Here is a 16,332-nt window from a genome sequence, read left to right as displayed (position 1 = left end):
TATCTAGGTAACTATGGACCCCTGGTATAAAGAGCTCAGGATGTTCAGAGATGTGCAACCCCAGTGCCACATATTTCTTGTCCTTTACCTTAGGAAAGGAATCTTGTAGAGTTCCTGGGGCCATGATTGGATTGCGAGGAACAAAGATAGGTAGCAGGTTCGGCATATACAAACGCGGTACTTTTTCTGGAGTCAAGCCCGTGGAAATCTCGTTATCTAGCTAGTGTCCTCCCTAATTTATGAATAATTTGGTATTCGAGACTGTCTATTGGGGCTTGGCCTGGGACTAGTAAATGGTTACTTAATAGTTGCTAACTAGTACTTCGTCTTAGTATGGGGGTTAGGGCACGGCCATGCACGAAAACGCAGTGCCGGCACAGGGAAGACCAGGATAATTTCTTTATTTGTTGTTTTATTGTTTGAATCCACTCTCAGAATTAGTAGTAGTCGGCTAGAGGATTTGCTTAAGCGTGGGCTGTTAGAACTTGGCAGGTCTATGCTGCGTTCCCCTGGCGAAACTCGAATAACTGCTACAGTCCGATTTAATGGATGCAAGTAAGTATATGACAGATGTGCAATCTGATTGCCGACATCAGTAACTACCGAGAAGGCCAGCTAACTCAGGCGAGAATGAAAAGGAAGAACCCCTATGGACATATTACGCATAAAAAAAAGGAAGATCATCGTGCTCGCTTCGGACCACCTCCAGCCTCCGCTGTAGCTGGTCGCTTGACTGCTCGGCCTTGACCCGACTGCGCATCCTGTATCAGGGTCTTCAATTTGAGCACGAAGGATGACGGTGCGCGGTTTATCTCGACTTTGGCAAGAATGTCGAACAGGTTGGACAAGTATGATCCCAGCACGGATGCAGGTACCTCGCCTAGGACATCTAATATAAACAAAGCCTCTTCTCCTCCTCCGCCTACACCACGATTGCTGCTTCTGCTGCTATTGGCCTGTCCAATCAACTGTTCATACAGGTTTCGATCGTCAGCATCCTCGCCCGCCGGCGCAATTCGTCCCCAGGGACTATTCTCGAACGCGTCGATGTTGCGTGAACTAACATCCTGAAGTAGCGTGACCAAGGCCTCGACGGCCCCTTTCGTGCCGTACGGAACTCGCAGAGCAAGATTGTTCCGGATTTTTTGTACGTGCTGCCGCAATTCCCTAGCCACTGCGTACACCTCCAGCGACTGTCTTCCGCTGGGCAGTCGTCCCGACCGCCGATATTCGTCGAAATGCAGCAGCAGATTCCGGGACTGTTGCTGGACCTTGTCGAAATAAATGGCTGCACAGGCCCCGGTTGGCATGGCTTTGCAAATGCTACTGTATACGTTGTTGTCGTGGACGGCGAGCCGGAATAGCGTCGCCTCGAAGTCTCCTTGGACAACGCATTGCTCTGGTGTGCGCGGTGTTGCCGTGCTGGCTTCCACGAGATCCTTTCGGAAGTCTTCTGGAAGCGTGACTTTGTTGAATGCAGACATAATATCGCGAACCTGCTCCTGTCGAGATAAGCCGCCGGCGATGGCTTCTCCGTAGCCAAGTCTGGCCGTCGTGGATTCGTTTATTGGGATAAAGGGCCATTCTAAGTGTGCTGCCAAGGATTCCAAACGGTCGTTTAGGAGAGTATGTATATGTGGTAACTTTGGAGAGAATCCATCCCTGGATAGTGGTAAGCCCGCTGGCGAGAGAGGAGCAGTACCTTTCGAAATGCTGTCGTAGACCTGATCTACGAGCCACTATGGTCATGGAGTTAGCAAGTCTCTTCCTCGTCAATTCCTTCGCACGTTATTGTAGTAGTAGAAGTAGACCGAACTTACGAAAATATGCCGACAGGCCATATCCGGTCGATTCTCATATTCCGAGCACGTACATTCAGCTCCTCCGTCATGGATGCGGATCCGGGGACGCTCACTAAGTTGAAATTCATAGAAAGGGGAGATTTCTCGGCAGTAGACTACGTCGAATTGGCCTTTCAGCCCAGCCAGTGCTCTGGCTCGGGATTCCATCTCTAGGCTTTCAATGTCGTAGAGGATCCTTGATTTGGCCGCGAGAATCACTGGTGCTATGGCATCCGATGGGCTACTTTCTTCGTTGTCGCTGTTGCTATTCTCACCTTCGCTCTGGTGGTGGTGGTGATGGTGCTCTCCCCTCCTTGAACTTCTTCTTCTTCTTCTTCCCCTTCCTCTAAGTAGTCCTCGTTTTGCATCCTCACTGCGTTTCTGAGTGGCATGAGAAGGATGTCTCCGTTCCGTTGCAGCAGAAGATTCAGAAGAGGCAGGAGGAGACCGAAAATGCCGACGGTGAGCCTGAGAGCGGGTTGTGGGCATGTTCTCGTCGAGAGATAGCTGTCCGAGCTGCTTCGTAGGGGAAACACTAGACAGAGAAGCATTCAAAAAATACTATTACCCTTTTTGCAGGTCGGGTGTCGCATATGTAGAGTTGTCCGGAGCACAGATAACAACGTCTCCATTGTAACCTAGGTAGGTATATATATTTCTCTCCTTCTAATACCTAGGTATACCATACCTTGGACAGGAGACAGGGAATGCATGAATTCAGACATTGAGCTGCGTGTGTCACGCCGCATGCAATTTAAAAAATAATGGCCTTTCAGCCTCTCATTCCCTAGGTCTCCCACGAGAGTTTCTTTTTCACCCTTTCAGCCCATCGAACTTTCCTCGAAAAGGCCTGGTGGAACACGTTGATTTTACTTCGCCGCCGCAAACCGAAACAAGAGCCAAGCCCTTGCTATGACTTCCTTTATTGACGACGAAGAGACAAACGGAGTGAAGCTGACAAGCGGCGCATGCCCGTTTGTTTTTTGTTTCCATTTTCTGGCACAGATCAGAGGATTGCGTGAGAGCTGACCGAGGCTTAGAGGTGAGTCGTATAAAAGAAAAGCTGAAAGACAAAAGGCTGTTTTCTTATGGGGGATTTGAATGTTGTGGTTTTTATTTCTTCTCGTCCATTTTGACGTCTTTTTTTTTTCGGAGTCAGATATCCAATTGTTCTGCATCCGGCTCCCGGTAGACCGGTCTGACCATATGGTGGCGCTTAGGCCTGGGGATGGCCAGGTAAGACCACATCGAATGAGTAGTAATCGGCTAGATAAGAAGCAGCCTAGTTCTGAATTGCATAAAAAATAAATAAGCACGCACAATATGAACGGATATGAAGAAAGAGAAGAAGAAGAAATGAAGGAAGAGAGAGACTTCGTAGGAAGCAAGAGAATTAGGGGGGTGAATAGCCACTGTTCTGTGGAATGAAACCCAAATCAGTCGTATAATATTGTCAACTGCTCAAAAAATCATCTAATTTTCCTACAGTAGCCAACGGTGGTGGCATCTGTCGAAAAATGGTCAAATACAACCCTATCTACACAATGGTCTTGGTGCGAGCCGATTCATGCAGTTGGCCGTTACATATCACATTTTGACTGCCATGTAATGCAGAGAGACATCCCATAAAGACATATAGTCTGATGTGATAGTGTAGGAACGTGCAGGTGCTGGCGGGTTAGGGCACAGTGCAGCGCTAACGATGAATTGGAGGGCGTAAACCACCCCCCCCCTTTTGTTAGTTAGTAAAATTTCTATTTAAAAACATCAAAGAGCATGGCATGTTAATTAAACTATTTCTCCGTCTCTGGCACTGTTTAATGTATTCAAGCTTGATAAAACCTGAGTGGCGCAGTGGTTACTGGCCGTAATACATAAATAGCTGATATAAACCCAGAAAAAATCTGATTGGATGTATGTATCCTGCATGGCCTCAGGCCCAGGACTGCGCCGGATCCATGCACAAGCTGACAACATAGGCACATGGGCAGACTCCGAGAATGCCTTGTAAGAGGCAAGGCTGATTTAATTTTTACTTTTTTTTATTTTTTATTTCTTTTCCAGGGCAGAACTAGTTTGCTGTACTAACTGTTGACAAAATGAATGGCTGTCATTGATGCATATAAAACAGAAGGCTGGCCTGAAATGCGAGGCCACCATGCCCCGTGCCTGACTAGCTTATCAACGACGTAGCTACATCGTGCTATTGACGCGAACAATCAAGACAAATCCAGCACCACCCTCCCTCGCAGCGTACCCTGCTTCATGCGCTCAAATATGTCGGTGAGCTGCTCCATTTTCTCGACCTCGTAGTGCGCCTTGATGATCCCCCGCTCTGCGAATTCCAGCGCCCGAATCGCTTCAAACCGGTTGCCCACCGCCGACCCGGTGATGGTGAGATGCTTACTGATCATGGCGCCTGGCGCTGCACCGCCAATCGCCACACGGTCGCCTTCGGGGATACCCACGCAGACCAAAGTGCCATTGAAGCGGAGCAGCTGCAACGCCTGTGCATAAGCTGCGTTTGCTGCCGTGCAAACCACTGCAGCATGCGCGCCCATGCCGCCAGTAAGGGCCTTGACGTGGCCCGTGATGCTGTCCTCGTCGAGCTTGGCGAAATCAACAAAGTGCTCGGCGCCAGACTCCAGCGCCAGCACTTCTTTGCTGCCATGATCGATGGCTATCACTCGCAAGCCCATGCCCCTGCTTGCTAATTGACAGGCAATGTGGCCGAGGCCCCCGACCCCAGAAATGACCACCCACTGACCTGGGAGAGCTTTGCTACGATTTAGCGCTGCGAACACAGTAACCCCGGCACAGAGCATTGGGGCAGCGTCTGCTGACGAGAGTCCATCCGGGATAGGCGTCGCGTAGTTTGCGGGAGAGAGGGCATATTGCTGAAAAGTGCCCGGCGTGTAGTACCCGCTGACCTTGTGATTGAAACAAATCCCGTCCAAGCCAGCAAAGCAAGCCGGACAGTTCGAGCAGACACTCCAGACCCATTTGATTCCTACCCGGTCGCCGATTTTGAGCCCAGAGGATTCTGTGCTGGGTCCTAGTCTGACAATCCGCCCAACGCCCTCGTGGCCGCCGACTTGGCCTGGCTGTGTAGGGTAGGGGAGGTTTTTCCACTGATACAATCTACACGTTAGTTGTTCCCCTTTACATGGTATATATTTTTTTCATACCGTTTTCATCATGATGGCGAGGTCAGAGTGGCAAACTCCGGTGTGGGTTCTAATCATGGTGGCCAGATTAAGCATTTCACGTATATCATATCAACCAATATATGATCTGAAATATAGATGAGATACTGACAAATTAATTAGTATCTCACCCGGCCCGGGCTCTGGCACATCAATTTCCACCACTTTGGTAGATATTCTGCCTGGGTGATCATATATGACAGCTTTCTGCTTCTGCGGAATGGGAATTTCGTTCTTCGCCATGATGATATAGATGATTTTGTGAAGATGAAAACAATGTTGACGCTAGAAATCGATGAAAGCAGTGAGTACATACCGGTGACCCCTCTTTTCGACAGAAATGAACCCTCCAAGAATCTCGGCAAACACAATCATGGCGTTTGTATCAACCTACCCCGCGAAACGACCCCGGATGTTTCTCACTCCTAGACAAACAAAACAATACAATTATAGTTAAGCAACGTTTATTCTATACCCTACCATCGCCTTTGTTATTATACGCCAAGTTTGATTAGATGTGTTCGTGAATTATTGTTCTACCGTGTACTACTGTCAGTATGCATGACCCTGTGACTGTGTCGAGGAGCCAAGATTACATACTCTATCTTCTTGGTAGATTTGTTTCAGATAATGAATGCTATTTAGAATTAGTGGAATTTGCAAAAGAACAGGTTTTATAGCCATTGCACCTCCTTTGAGAAATACACTATACTCTAATTGGTAATTAACAAAATAATACCCGAGTTGGTAATCACGGCTATGCTCTAAGTTAGGGCTTGCTCGCGAAGACCTCGCCGAAGTATGGCATGGAACCTGATACCCTTGTATTACGATATAAATGGCACACTAACTATTATAGTGAGCACAAGAGTGGATATATCTCTAGTGAAAATAGGAAATAATCCATTCAATGGATAATTTGACTTTTGGCCAGTATAATTGACTGCGGGCCTAGCAACTGGAACCTGCTACAATGTAGCCAAGCTCTGAATATCAAATATATATATATATACATGACTTCAAACAGTGGCTAGTTGGCGCTCCACATGTAGCCATATTCCATCTCTCTCTCATATCCATCTCTCTCATCCGTCTGCCCTGACATGAACGCTTAAATTCCGTTGAAAGTAGTGAATAGAGCAAAGCCATTCACAGCACCTCCAGTGTTGACGTTGGCACAGCCAGACTCGTCAATTTCAAATTCGTATTGATAAAGGCTATCATCGCAGCCATCATCTACGCATGGCGTGGCGTAGGCTAGAAATTCACCGCCGTCATTGCCATCAACCAGGGTGGCATAGAATGAGTGTCGGCCGGTGAAATCAATGTATTTGGTGTCCCCGCTTGGACTTGGGAAGCGGTCGACGGCTCCGGCGTCTCCATCACATTCACTGCCGGAGAAGGCTTGGAAGGTGTAGTATCCGTAGACGGAAGCAAGGCAAGGTTGAACGGTTGCTGCTCCAACAAGGAGAGCGGACAAGGTCGCGAAGGATTTCATCTTGGGCGGATTGAGTGGGTTGTTTGAGAGATGATAGAGAGAGTATCAAACTTTGAATAATTGGAGATGAGTATCGAGAGATGAAAGGACTCTGAGCCTTTTTATATAGTTTGTGCAGCCACGGCAGGAGAGCAAAAGCTATGCGTGGATGTAACGCTTCTATCTGTGGATGGCACTATACGTAGCAGTTCTGTATCTTGTGGATTGCTAGGTGCTTGATTTCTGATGAATTTAAGTTATGAATAAGCACTTATATGAACTAGACATATATGTTGTCATGGACAAGATTTTGAATTTGATAGAAAGTGACCTGCTACGATCGGTTAGATTATTCATACTACACAATAGTTTTACAGTGCTTATCTCGACTACGTAGCTAGGTAATATAGACCTGCATCAGCCTGAGACTCGCCCCCAAACTCTTGTTACATTTAATTTCCCTCCTGAGGTCCTGAAGCAAGAAAGATGCAGAAAGTAAGTGACTTTTGATGCCAGATGCCGCCCACAAATCAACGATACTTTAGGACCTAAGCTAAAACCGATACTAAGGTGCAAACTTCTTACAAGAAAAATGTAAGCCAAAGCTTAATGCCATAAACAAGCATTTTAATTAGAGCACACGCCCGTCCTTAAGACTAGAATGTGAGCTAGAACATGAGGCTTGAGCTAGCATCTAACTAGAGCAAAAGCTGAAATAGTCTTCTTCTTAAGAGTAACCTGAGTACAAGTCTGATGGGGTGAGGTACTATTCCTTCTCATTTTTACTGCTTTATTCGCTGAATTTCGTTCAAGTGGCCCGAAAAGTCCAAAAAATACAGGAAATCTGCAAGGTATATATATTTTTTCATGAGGGTGGGCTTCGGCTATGCTAAGCAGAGGCCAATATCGGCGAAGGACTAGTTAGCCTGGTCAACTTTCGACGATTATGACCCAGACCAGATCGGGAATTCTTTGCGTGGCAGAGCCCCACGTAAGCCCACCAGTTGAGCCACGTGCTTCTGACTCTGCCAGTGTGTGATCGAACTATTGCCCAGTAAGACATGCACGAAAAAAATCCCTCCCGATCAAAATGACGTCTAACTTCCTTTCGCGGAATTAAGAGAGATGGAACGATGCTACATGTAAGCTTTTAGCCTAAGTTAGGCACGTAGCTAATTCTGTATCTACTCCATAATTTCCCCATCCCTATCTGTCTTGCCCTGCTCGATTGGATCAAAGGCTTAGACAGTGACGCGTTTTAATCTGAGGTACTACGTAGTCGGGCTGCATGTTCGACCACCTCGTTATTGCATGAGCTGGTGCATCGGGATGGTCAAGCAAGAAAATTAAACGCTTCTTTTTGGGGGCTGCTGTCACTGCCTGCTATTGGACTACTCGTCAAGCATGGAATATAGCCAGCCGGCAAAAGTATTCACCACCTCCTATTCCCCATCAACAGGCAACGGTCAATAAGCAGGTTTTGTGCAATGACAAGCGGGACGACCGAGCCTATAACAGTTGCCAGTCACGCATGTGGCGTTTCGTCTTCGGAACTCAGATGAGGTTCGAATAGAACTGCAACAGCCGCTCAAACTGCTGCCTCGATTTCGTTAGATCCTGCTCGCCAGAGGACAAAGCCCAAGGACCGCAGACCATTATGACAAGCATGAGTAAGACGAGATGCAGACAGGCAACAAGAATATATTCCTCCCAGCGGCAGGAAAAGAGAACATGCTGGAGGATTATCCGCCATGTACGCCGTGCAAACTAGGGCTAAATTGCTGCGGCCATCGCAAAGTCAAACATGAACGCGGCGGCATCGGCTGTTGCAAGGGGTTCCACAGTATATCAACCTACTCCATTCTTCCGGTTCCGATCCATGTCCGGCCGACATGGTCGGATTGTCGATAGCACGGCAAATGATCAACTGCTGAGTGCCGAGATATTCGATATCAAAGTAAAATAGTACCGGATTTGATAGTAGCAACACGGAGGTAGAAAGGATTGAACTATAGTAGTTACTTAGAAACTCACATGTCTGGAGCGCTAACAGTTTCGCTTTCCGTACGCCTGGAAAAGTTTTAGCCAAATTTTTTTAAATTTTTTTGCAAAGACAAATGTGTAGAGGCGTCTATAATTAACCCAGTCGTTGAAACAATGACCTTAAATATCTGAAACCCATCTTATGTATATGAAAGACTAGGAGCCTTACAAAAAAGTTTATATAATGATCGATAGCCCGCTTAAGACGATTAAAGGGAGAAGTTACTGTCTCAGTCCTGGCTTGGTCAGGTGGAATCCTTGTGATGGTTCCTAATGAGCCTGATCAAGATCTACCTGCAGCATTCACAGACCTGGAAGGCTGCGAGGTGCCCTTCCTCTTGACACATCATATCAAGCACACTGCGCCTCTACATAAAAGGTGACGGTGTTACACATCAAAAGAGGGTCATAAACAAGGTAACCTTTCACCACACGTTGTACAGTATTGTTATTCTTTTATAGTACATGGCTCTCTTTGCTGATTTAGGGTATTCATTTCTAAGCCCAACAGCTGGATAGTGCACCCTGAGAAGCAACTGCATGGCCTCTTTTGGTCATGTTCACCTTTTCATATAGTAGGGGTTGTTCTCGCAAGAGACTCCTAAGGAGTGTGACCAAGGTAATGAATGTATTGCGACAATTGCTGGCCATGATCACTTAAAACTCTCCTAGCAAATCAATTTTAGCCTATGTCACAAAACTGATAAGGCTTCGTCCATTATTTAGATCTGTCCACATTTTGATATACCAGCAATTCTTTTTGGCGGATGCCTTGTTGTATACCTGTATCACTGTATTATAACAAGAGTGCGATTACGGTATTAACACGTACAAAGGCGAAATACCGTTACAGACACAGCCCTAACCCTAATAACACTAGAGCAGTGGAATTACACTGGCGAGTTCCCATAAAAGCATACATCAGATCCTTCTTTTCCAGCAGAAGTATATCACAATTAAATGATCCACGGTTATTATTTATGCAAGTTGTTATCTGACAAGTTCCTCGCTTATCGGATTAATACATACCGAGAATCGATAAAAGGCTATGACGACGAGTGAAAAAGTCAATATACATTTCTAAGCGGACATATCCAAATACCTCTTTGTACGTGTCCACAGCATCATTGAAAATACAAATGCCTAGGGCAGACTAGGCAATGCAATAATCCTGTCAAACTATTACCCCTCCCTCGCCGTCATTACCTGACATCGATCCATTGGGTCCACGTCAAATTAGCCACCTGGAAGGCCAACAACAACATAATCCTGACATTTGCAGAACCCACAAACCCATCATAACACTATACATAGGATTGGAGCAGCAATGACCCTCCCCATCGTCGATTCACACGTCCATCTATGGACACAAGCACAACTTGAAACACTTGCCTGGCACACTGCAGACAACCCCCTCGGGGTCCAGCATTCTGTCGAGGAGTATTTATCTTCTGTTGGCTTGGACCAAGTCACACAGAACAAAAGCCATGGCTTAGAACCAGCAGCAGCATCACAGAAATACCTCTTGCGAGGCTTCATATATCTTGAAGTGGACCGTAAATCTTCCGTGGACGAGCAAAATGATGGCAAGGAAGGTAGTTGCTGGACACACGTCCTTGATGAAGTCTCCTTTTTGGCGCGCATAGCTCGCGGGTTGCCCCTGAAATGCGAGGGACATGTTGAATCTCACAAGCAGATGCTCCTCGGCTTTGTGCCCTGGGCGCCAGTGCCCGGTGGTCCGGTTGTGTTGGAGAGATACTTGGCGCTTGTAAAAGAGCGCATTATCATGACTCTCTCAGAACCGTCTTTTCTGAAGAATATAGATGATGATGATGTATGGAAAAAGCTGCGGGGTGTTCGATATCTTGTCCAGGACAAGCCGGCTGGTACCATGCTTCAGCCCGGGTTTGTCGAGGGATTGAAGTGGTTGGGTAGACAGCAGTTGGCGTTTGATTTGGGCGTGGACGCTAGACAAGGAGGTTTATGGCACTTGCGAGAGGCAGTTGAGTTGATGCGGAGAGTATACCATGGAGTTGACGAGGAGGATAGGATTAGGATTGTTATCAGTAAGATTTCCATCAAAGGATTGTTTCTTGTCCCACAACAAAATCACTGACAGAAGTTATATGATCCAGATCATTTGTGCAAACCAAACCTACACATCTCTTCAGATGAAACTACAATCATAAGCCATCCAGATTTCCTTGAATGGAAATCTCTTGTCACTGCCATGGCCACAGCATCCAGCACGACGTATATGAAACTCTCAGGCCTATTTTCAGAATTCCCTTCACTGGACCAACACTACCGGGGTTCTACAGAACCCGCAGAAAATGAACATGCAGTTATCGACTACATCGTCAGTCATGTCCGTCCTTGGACAGACGTCATTTTCGATGTCTTCGGGCCACATCGCGTCATGTTTGGGTCCGACTGGCCTGTGTGCACTATTGGGAACGGGGCTGCTGCATCATCGTCAGCAGCAGAAAAAAGACGGGAACAAGGTGCTTGGTCGCGATGGAGAGCTGTCGTGGAAAAGGTTCTTGACGGACGAGCCTTGAGTGAAGATGAAAAGAGGGATGTTTGGGGTGGTGTCGCCATTAGGGCGTATGGAATTAGCTGAGACTACGCGTTGAAATTTCATGACACTTAATGTAGCGTACAACATCTGAAAGATTTCTTTCTATTCAATGACTAGCACTAGCAACACAATTCTTTTGTGTATGACTTCGCTCGAACGCTGGATCAAACAAACCGAAACGCTTCAGATGCGAGAAACGTCTCCAAAACAACATGTAAATGCAACAGCTTAACCAACGCTATGAATGATATATGTATGCATGCATGCTCTGAACATCAAAACGAAACAATAAACATGACTATAAACAGTTACCTGCGAGCAAAGCTTTAAGAACCCCTTCCCCAGGTCCAGCAATCTGGCTGATAATTTCTTTTTCCGTCACAAAACAAGCGAGACCCTTTTCATCGCTTCCTCTAGAAGGAGTCGAGGCGCTGTTTCCACTCTTAGACGGCGTACGAAGGATCCCTGATCCGCCCGCGATGGTGCCGCCTCGACCGCGACCTTGAAACTCTCCTACTAGTCCTAGAGTTTCTAGACTGCCAACAACATCCTTGAACTCTGTCGCAGTGAGCGGATGAAGCACGTTGTCAGACCGACATAACGAGCAATATGTGTCAAAAAGCTCCCGCACGGTAGGTGCGTTCGCTCTGGACTTGGATGGCGTCGAGTAGATTTCTCCACTGCGTCGCTTTCGATCGAGCGCTACTAGAGTACACAAGGCCGCCTTTTGTTGGAGGTTTAGTCCCTGTAAGCGCTGAGTAGTGCCCTGGCCAAATACTGCCGCGGTAATACGAGCAACATGCGCAATTGACGCTCTCGGGGCAGTAAGAGCAGTATACGCATCTGCTAGAGTGCGCTTGGAAGCGGGTGTTTTGGGGGGTGACGAGAGATTGGCGTTTTCTGCAAGAGCATTCTTTGACGGGCTTTCAAGGACAATATTTTCTTTCTCCAGTTTCGACTGAGTTTCCTGCTCAATGACATCAATGGCGCGTTTCACCAGGTCAAAGGCTTTTCGCAAGTCCCCTGTTTGAGAAGCGACTTTCTTTGCACATAATTGTACAGCTGCAGGCTGGACGAAAGGAATATAGTCACCGCGGCTGTTGGCATCAGATTCGGGTAGCAATGATCGCAAGCGAGTTGTGATAACATTGGCAATCTGAGCCGCGCTGTAAGGCAGAAACGGAAGTAGGATTGGCTTCAAGTTGTTCGCCTTCAGACGGGGTAAGAATCGATCCGTGAGATCCAGTGCATTGGCAATACCAATCAAGAGTAGACGTGACTTGTTGTTCAGAGACCATTCAAAGAGTGAGTAAAGAACCTCTGGGTCAGCCGTGAGGAGATGGTCAATCTCGTCCAATGTCACTAGATACAAGTCTGCAGACTTGTTCGCAGACACAAACATCGAATTGAGTTTCTCTGTCTCGCTCATAGAGAAAACATCCGATTCTTCGCATAAAGTCTCGACTAATTTTCCGTAGATGTCTCGTGCAACGCGCATGCTTACGCAGTTGACGTGTGCAGATTTGACAACCGAAGCCACATTCAAGTCCTGACACACTTCCTCGATCATTGCGCTTTTGCCGGTTCCAGGCGGCCCGCTAACATAGATGCAACCTCCTTTCCGTGATCGCATCCCATTTTCAATGAATGATGAAAGCTCGGCACGCTCCTTGTCCCTGCCAATCAATCGACCAGGATTGGCACTCCGTGCAAACATTTGCCTAGCCGGAGTGTAGACTGTGGTGTTGGTTGCTGGAGTTCCTGCATTCCAAGGTGTGCGAGGTGTTAAGGACTTTCCCACAATTTGCACACGGTGCTTAGGCGTGACTGGAGGAGAGTTGGCGAGCGCATCACGAAATCGCTTTGACTGAGGAGTTCGAAATTCAGGCACAGGGACATTTTCGGCTGTTCCTTGATTAGCTAGGCAGCATATATAGTAACGGCATGGTTCTGAACATACCATCGAGCGCTTTTGTGGATGTAAGGTGCGTGTCATATTTAGATGGTGACGATAAGGTATTATTGCTGTTTCGAACATTACGTTTCGGACGACCATTACCGACGGTTAAATTTTCGGCGTTGATGTGGTTACCGTGCGGCGGGTCGCAGCTGTCAATAACAACAGCCCTGGATCTGAGGCGAAAGGATGACTGAGTGTCTTCCTCGTGAATGTGAGGTGTTCGTGCTCGGCGCTTGCTCCCAGAGCGAAGAGGGAGAGATTCTGAAGAGGAGTCAGCAAAGAAAGAAAGAGTTCGTCTGCAAGAGTAGTGAGTTGTTACCTTCAAGGTCGATGGCGGTTCGCTGCCGCTTTCCCAAAACTGTGGCTGCCATTTTGGAAGGTGGTTGAAAAAGCGGCGAGAGGTTGTCGTGGAGGAGAGGAAGTACCTGCGGGAGGGAAGGTACTTGGACATATATCCGAAAACGCGTCGCGTGGCCTAAAACAGTAAAATGGCCAGAGCGCGAAACGCGTTCTAGCCGCGCCAGGCGTCATGTGATTTTGCTGCACGGGCGGCAATTCAGACCATAAGTGCAGCTATTCATTATTCCGGAATTATGCACGATCTGCGTGGAAGGTACGTTCAGTACGCCGTAATTGTGCGTGCTTTCTTTTATGTTCCAATGCTCGAGTCACTAACTACACATTCGACCAAGCAATTTGTTACACTGGTTTTTTTTCGGTCTTGTCCATTTCTCTTCTTTCTCTCCTTTCGTTTTACACTGGTCGTGATTCCTTCGTTAAAAATTTATTGCACTAGATGTTCGTTCTATTACATATTCATACCCGTAACAGCACCGGCCTTGAGTCCTCAGCATGAAAGAAGACAGGATAAAGGAAGAATCACTACTGAGCATGCAACCAACAGATCATTTGTCATCTGGAAGTTCACCTGCCCAGAGCGGAAAGGAACATCTCGGTCGCCGAGTCCCCACCATTGGCCACGGATGACGATTGCGGTGCCTACGGAGTCCCGATTAGTTATAACTGCCTTAAACTCTTAGCAAGAATTTTATCTTCACGTTGCTTCTGCTTTTCGGTTTTTTATTTTTTTTTTCTCTTTCAGTCTTTTATTTGCGGTGAATAATCATATCTCCTGGTTCAGCGCTGCGAGTCTCAGTTAGGCGGTGATCTTTCCTGTCATCGTATCCGATAGCACAGCAAGCTTGATTCCTTTAATCCTATCTTCAAAATCTACCGATACTCGACTTGACAACTTCATTTTTGTTCCACATCGCCCACCATGGAGGGCGACGTGGTGACCCAGTTTCAGGAGGTTACAGGCTCCACTGCAGAGCTTGCAACCCAGTATTTGGAGATTGCAGATTTCGACATTGAGCAAGCGATGCAGCTTTACTTTGAGAATGGAGGGGCAGAATTACGACCTACACAACAAGCTACCGCACCCGCGACATCATCTCGCCCTAGCCGCCATTCTAACGATGCCGTTCGTATAGATTCGGAGGACGAAGACATCACCATAGATGAAGCCCGTTCGTCGGCCCCATCACGCCAACCTGCCGACTCCACCTTCGAAGATGATGCAGCCATGGCCCGACGATTACAAGAAGAGCTGTATGCTGGTGGTGATTCTGCAGATAATGTACGGGCTCCTATGGCGAGGACGACAGAAACATTAGTTGGGCCCGACGCAGAGGGCTACGGAGACTTTGATCCTCTTCTGAGCCAATTTCGAATGCGCCATGGCGGTAGAAGCAGTCAGTATAACATTTCTCCATATCAAATAGTTGATTTATTTCAGACTAACCAAAACTTGTGCGCACTTAATAGGTCGGCCTGGAATATTTAACCAACGTGATACGTCCATCTGGGACGAGGAATCTGAACTTTCACATCGAACTGCTCTAAGTCGGGCGACTGGAGGTGCTTCAGAGACCTCGTCCAAATCAGGGTTGCTAGCTGAAATGTATCGACCTCCATTTGAGTTGATGTCTAGACTCCCTTGGGACGCAGCCCGTGAAGAGGGCCGAGATAACGAAAAATGGTTGCTGATCAACATCCAAGATCCGTCAATATTTGATTGTCAGTTACTGAATCGCGACCTATGGAAAGACCCGAGTGTGAGGGACTCGGTTAGAGAAAATTTCATTTTTTTGCAATACAACAAGGATGATGAACGAGGCATACCCTACTTGCAGTACTATTTCCAAGGGAGCGATGTATCGGACAACTATCCACATATTGCCATTGTTGACCCTCGTACGGGAGAACAAGTTAAAGTGTGGTCCGGACCCCCAGTAATCAAGCCTGCAGAGTTCCTCATCCAACTTCATGAATTCCTCGACCGATACAGTCTCAAACAAAACGCCCGTAATCCGGTTGCGAAGCGGAAAGCCGACGTCTCCAAAGAAAAGAAAATAGAGGCAATGACAGAGGAAGAGATGATGGAAATGGCTCTCAAGAATAGTCTTGAAGGAGGTGCAGCGGAGAAGATTGCAGATCCAGATGAGCTGACAAGGAGCATCAGCGATCTTAAGGGCAAGGGCAGGGCCGACGACGTTGGTTCGATGCCAGAAGAAGAAGCGGACGAGCAAGAAGATGCCGGTGTTTCTGTGTTCCGTTCTATTCCTTCAGATCGCATCCACACAGAGCCGCCGGCCGATCCGGCCACCACCACTCGCATACAATTTCGTCACCCTTCAGGCAGGGTAATAAGGCGCTTTACGCTGACAGACCCCGTGCAGCGGATCTATGAATGGCTCAAGTCAGAGCCACCGCTGGAAGAGAAGGCGGGGGTTGTCTTTGAGCTTAATGCAATGGGTAAAAATCTCATCCACGAGCTCGACACTACCATTCAAGACGCTGGTCTCAAGAATGGCACAGTTATGATAGGGTACTTGGAGGATTGATCAAAACGGATACGGTCATACCCACCTTATGAATCCGCATATGAAGTGGCGTTGCAATGGATATAGCTCACGACACTTTTTCCCGCCAACGTTCACGATCTCAGCTGCGTCGAAAGAAACGATACAATCCTATTGGCGATATTGGTCTGTTCATATTTGGCCCGCGAGGGCTGATATAAACCTATCTATTTGTCTCCTAGAATTTGATGCAGCTTGACTACAACGATAATTTATGACATTAGTTAGATTCACGACAAGCAAATGCCAGCAGTCCAGCAAGTGGCCTAAACATTAATAATAAAATAAAGTCCATATAAC

The 16,332-nt window shown here is 47.2% G+C and overlaps 6 protein-coding genes across 6 annotated transcripts; 2 read left to right on the top strand and 4 right to left on the bottom strand.

Moving 5' to 3' along the window:
• Window positions 1–680: 680 nt before the first annotated feature.
• Window positions 681–2,330, bottom strand: UA08_03899 (hypothetical protein; the record flags this gene model as incomplete). The annotated part of the gene is made up of 2 exons (XM_020266250.1): window positions 681–1,739; window positions 1,821–2,330. The coding sequence occupies 2 exons, from the start codon at window positions 2,328–2,330 to the stop codon at window positions 681–683; spliced, it is 1,569 nt and encodes a 522-aa protein (XP_020121683.1).
• A 1,730-nt stretch (window positions 2,331–4,060) lies between these two features.
• Window positions 4,061–5,290, bottom strand: UA08_03898 (Alcohol dehydrogenase 2; the record flags this gene model as incomplete). Its single annotated transcript, XM_020266249.1, has 3 exons — window positions 4,061–4,972; window positions 5,030–5,078; window positions 5,160–5,290. The coding sequence occupies 3 exons, from the start codon at window positions 5,288–5,290 to the stop codon at window positions 4,061–4,063; spliced, it is 1,092 nt and encodes a 363-aa protein (XP_020121555.1).
• Window positions 5,291–6,158: 868 nt separating this feature from the next.
• Window positions 6,159–6,545, bottom strand: UA08_03897 (hypothetical protein; the record flags this gene model as incomplete). Its single annotated transcript, XM_020266248.1, has 1 exon — window positions 6,159–6,545. One exon carries the CDS (start codon window positions 6,543–6,545, stop codon window positions 6,159–6,161), a length of 387 nt encoding a protein of 128 aa, XP_020121554.1.
• Window positions 6,546–9,894: 3,349 nt separating this feature from the next.
• On the top strand, window positions 9,895–11,190 carry UA08_03896 (hypothetical protein; the record flags this gene model as incomplete). The annotated part of the gene is made up of 2 exons (XM_020266247.1): window positions 9,895–10,633; window positions 10,739–11,190. 2 exons carry the CDS (start codon window positions 9,895–9,897, stop codon window positions 11,188–11,190), a joined length of 1,191 nt encoding a protein of 396 aa, XP_020121532.1.
• A 256-nt stretch (window positions 11,191–11,446) lies between these two features.
• UA08_03895 (hypothetical protein) lies at window positions 11,447–13,479 on the bottom strand (the record flags this gene model as incomplete). Its single annotated transcript, XM_020266246.1, has 3 exons — window positions 11,447–13,068; window positions 13,109–13,369; window positions 13,428–13,479. The coding sequence occupies 3 exons, from the start codon at window positions 13,477–13,479 to the stop codon at window positions 11,447–11,449; spliced, it is 1,935 nt and encodes a 644-aa protein (XP_020121531.1).
• Window positions 13,480–14,387: 908 nt separating this feature from the next.
• On the top strand, window positions 14,388–16,014 carry UA08_03894 (hypothetical protein; the record flags this gene model as incomplete). The annotated part of the gene is made up of 2 exons (XM_020266245.1): window positions 14,388–14,862; window positions 14,936–16,014. The coding sequence occupies 2 exons, from the start codon at window positions 14,388–14,390 to the stop codon at window positions 16,012–16,014; spliced, it is 1,554 nt and encodes a 517-aa protein (XP_020121530.1).
• Window positions 16,015–16,332: the final 318 nt, after the last annotated feature.

The sequence above is a fragment of the Talaromyces atroroseus genome (genome assembly GCF_001907595.1).
Source record: "Talaromyces atroroseus strain IBT 11181 chromosome Unknown scaffold_3, whole genome shotgun sequence".
Classification (NCBI taxonomy): domain Eukaryota; kingdom Fungi; phylum Ascomycota; class Eurotiomycetes; order Eurotiales; family Trichocomaceae; genus Talaromyces; species Talaromyces atroroseus.
This window is presented reverse-complemented; position numbering and strand designations above follow the sequence as displayed.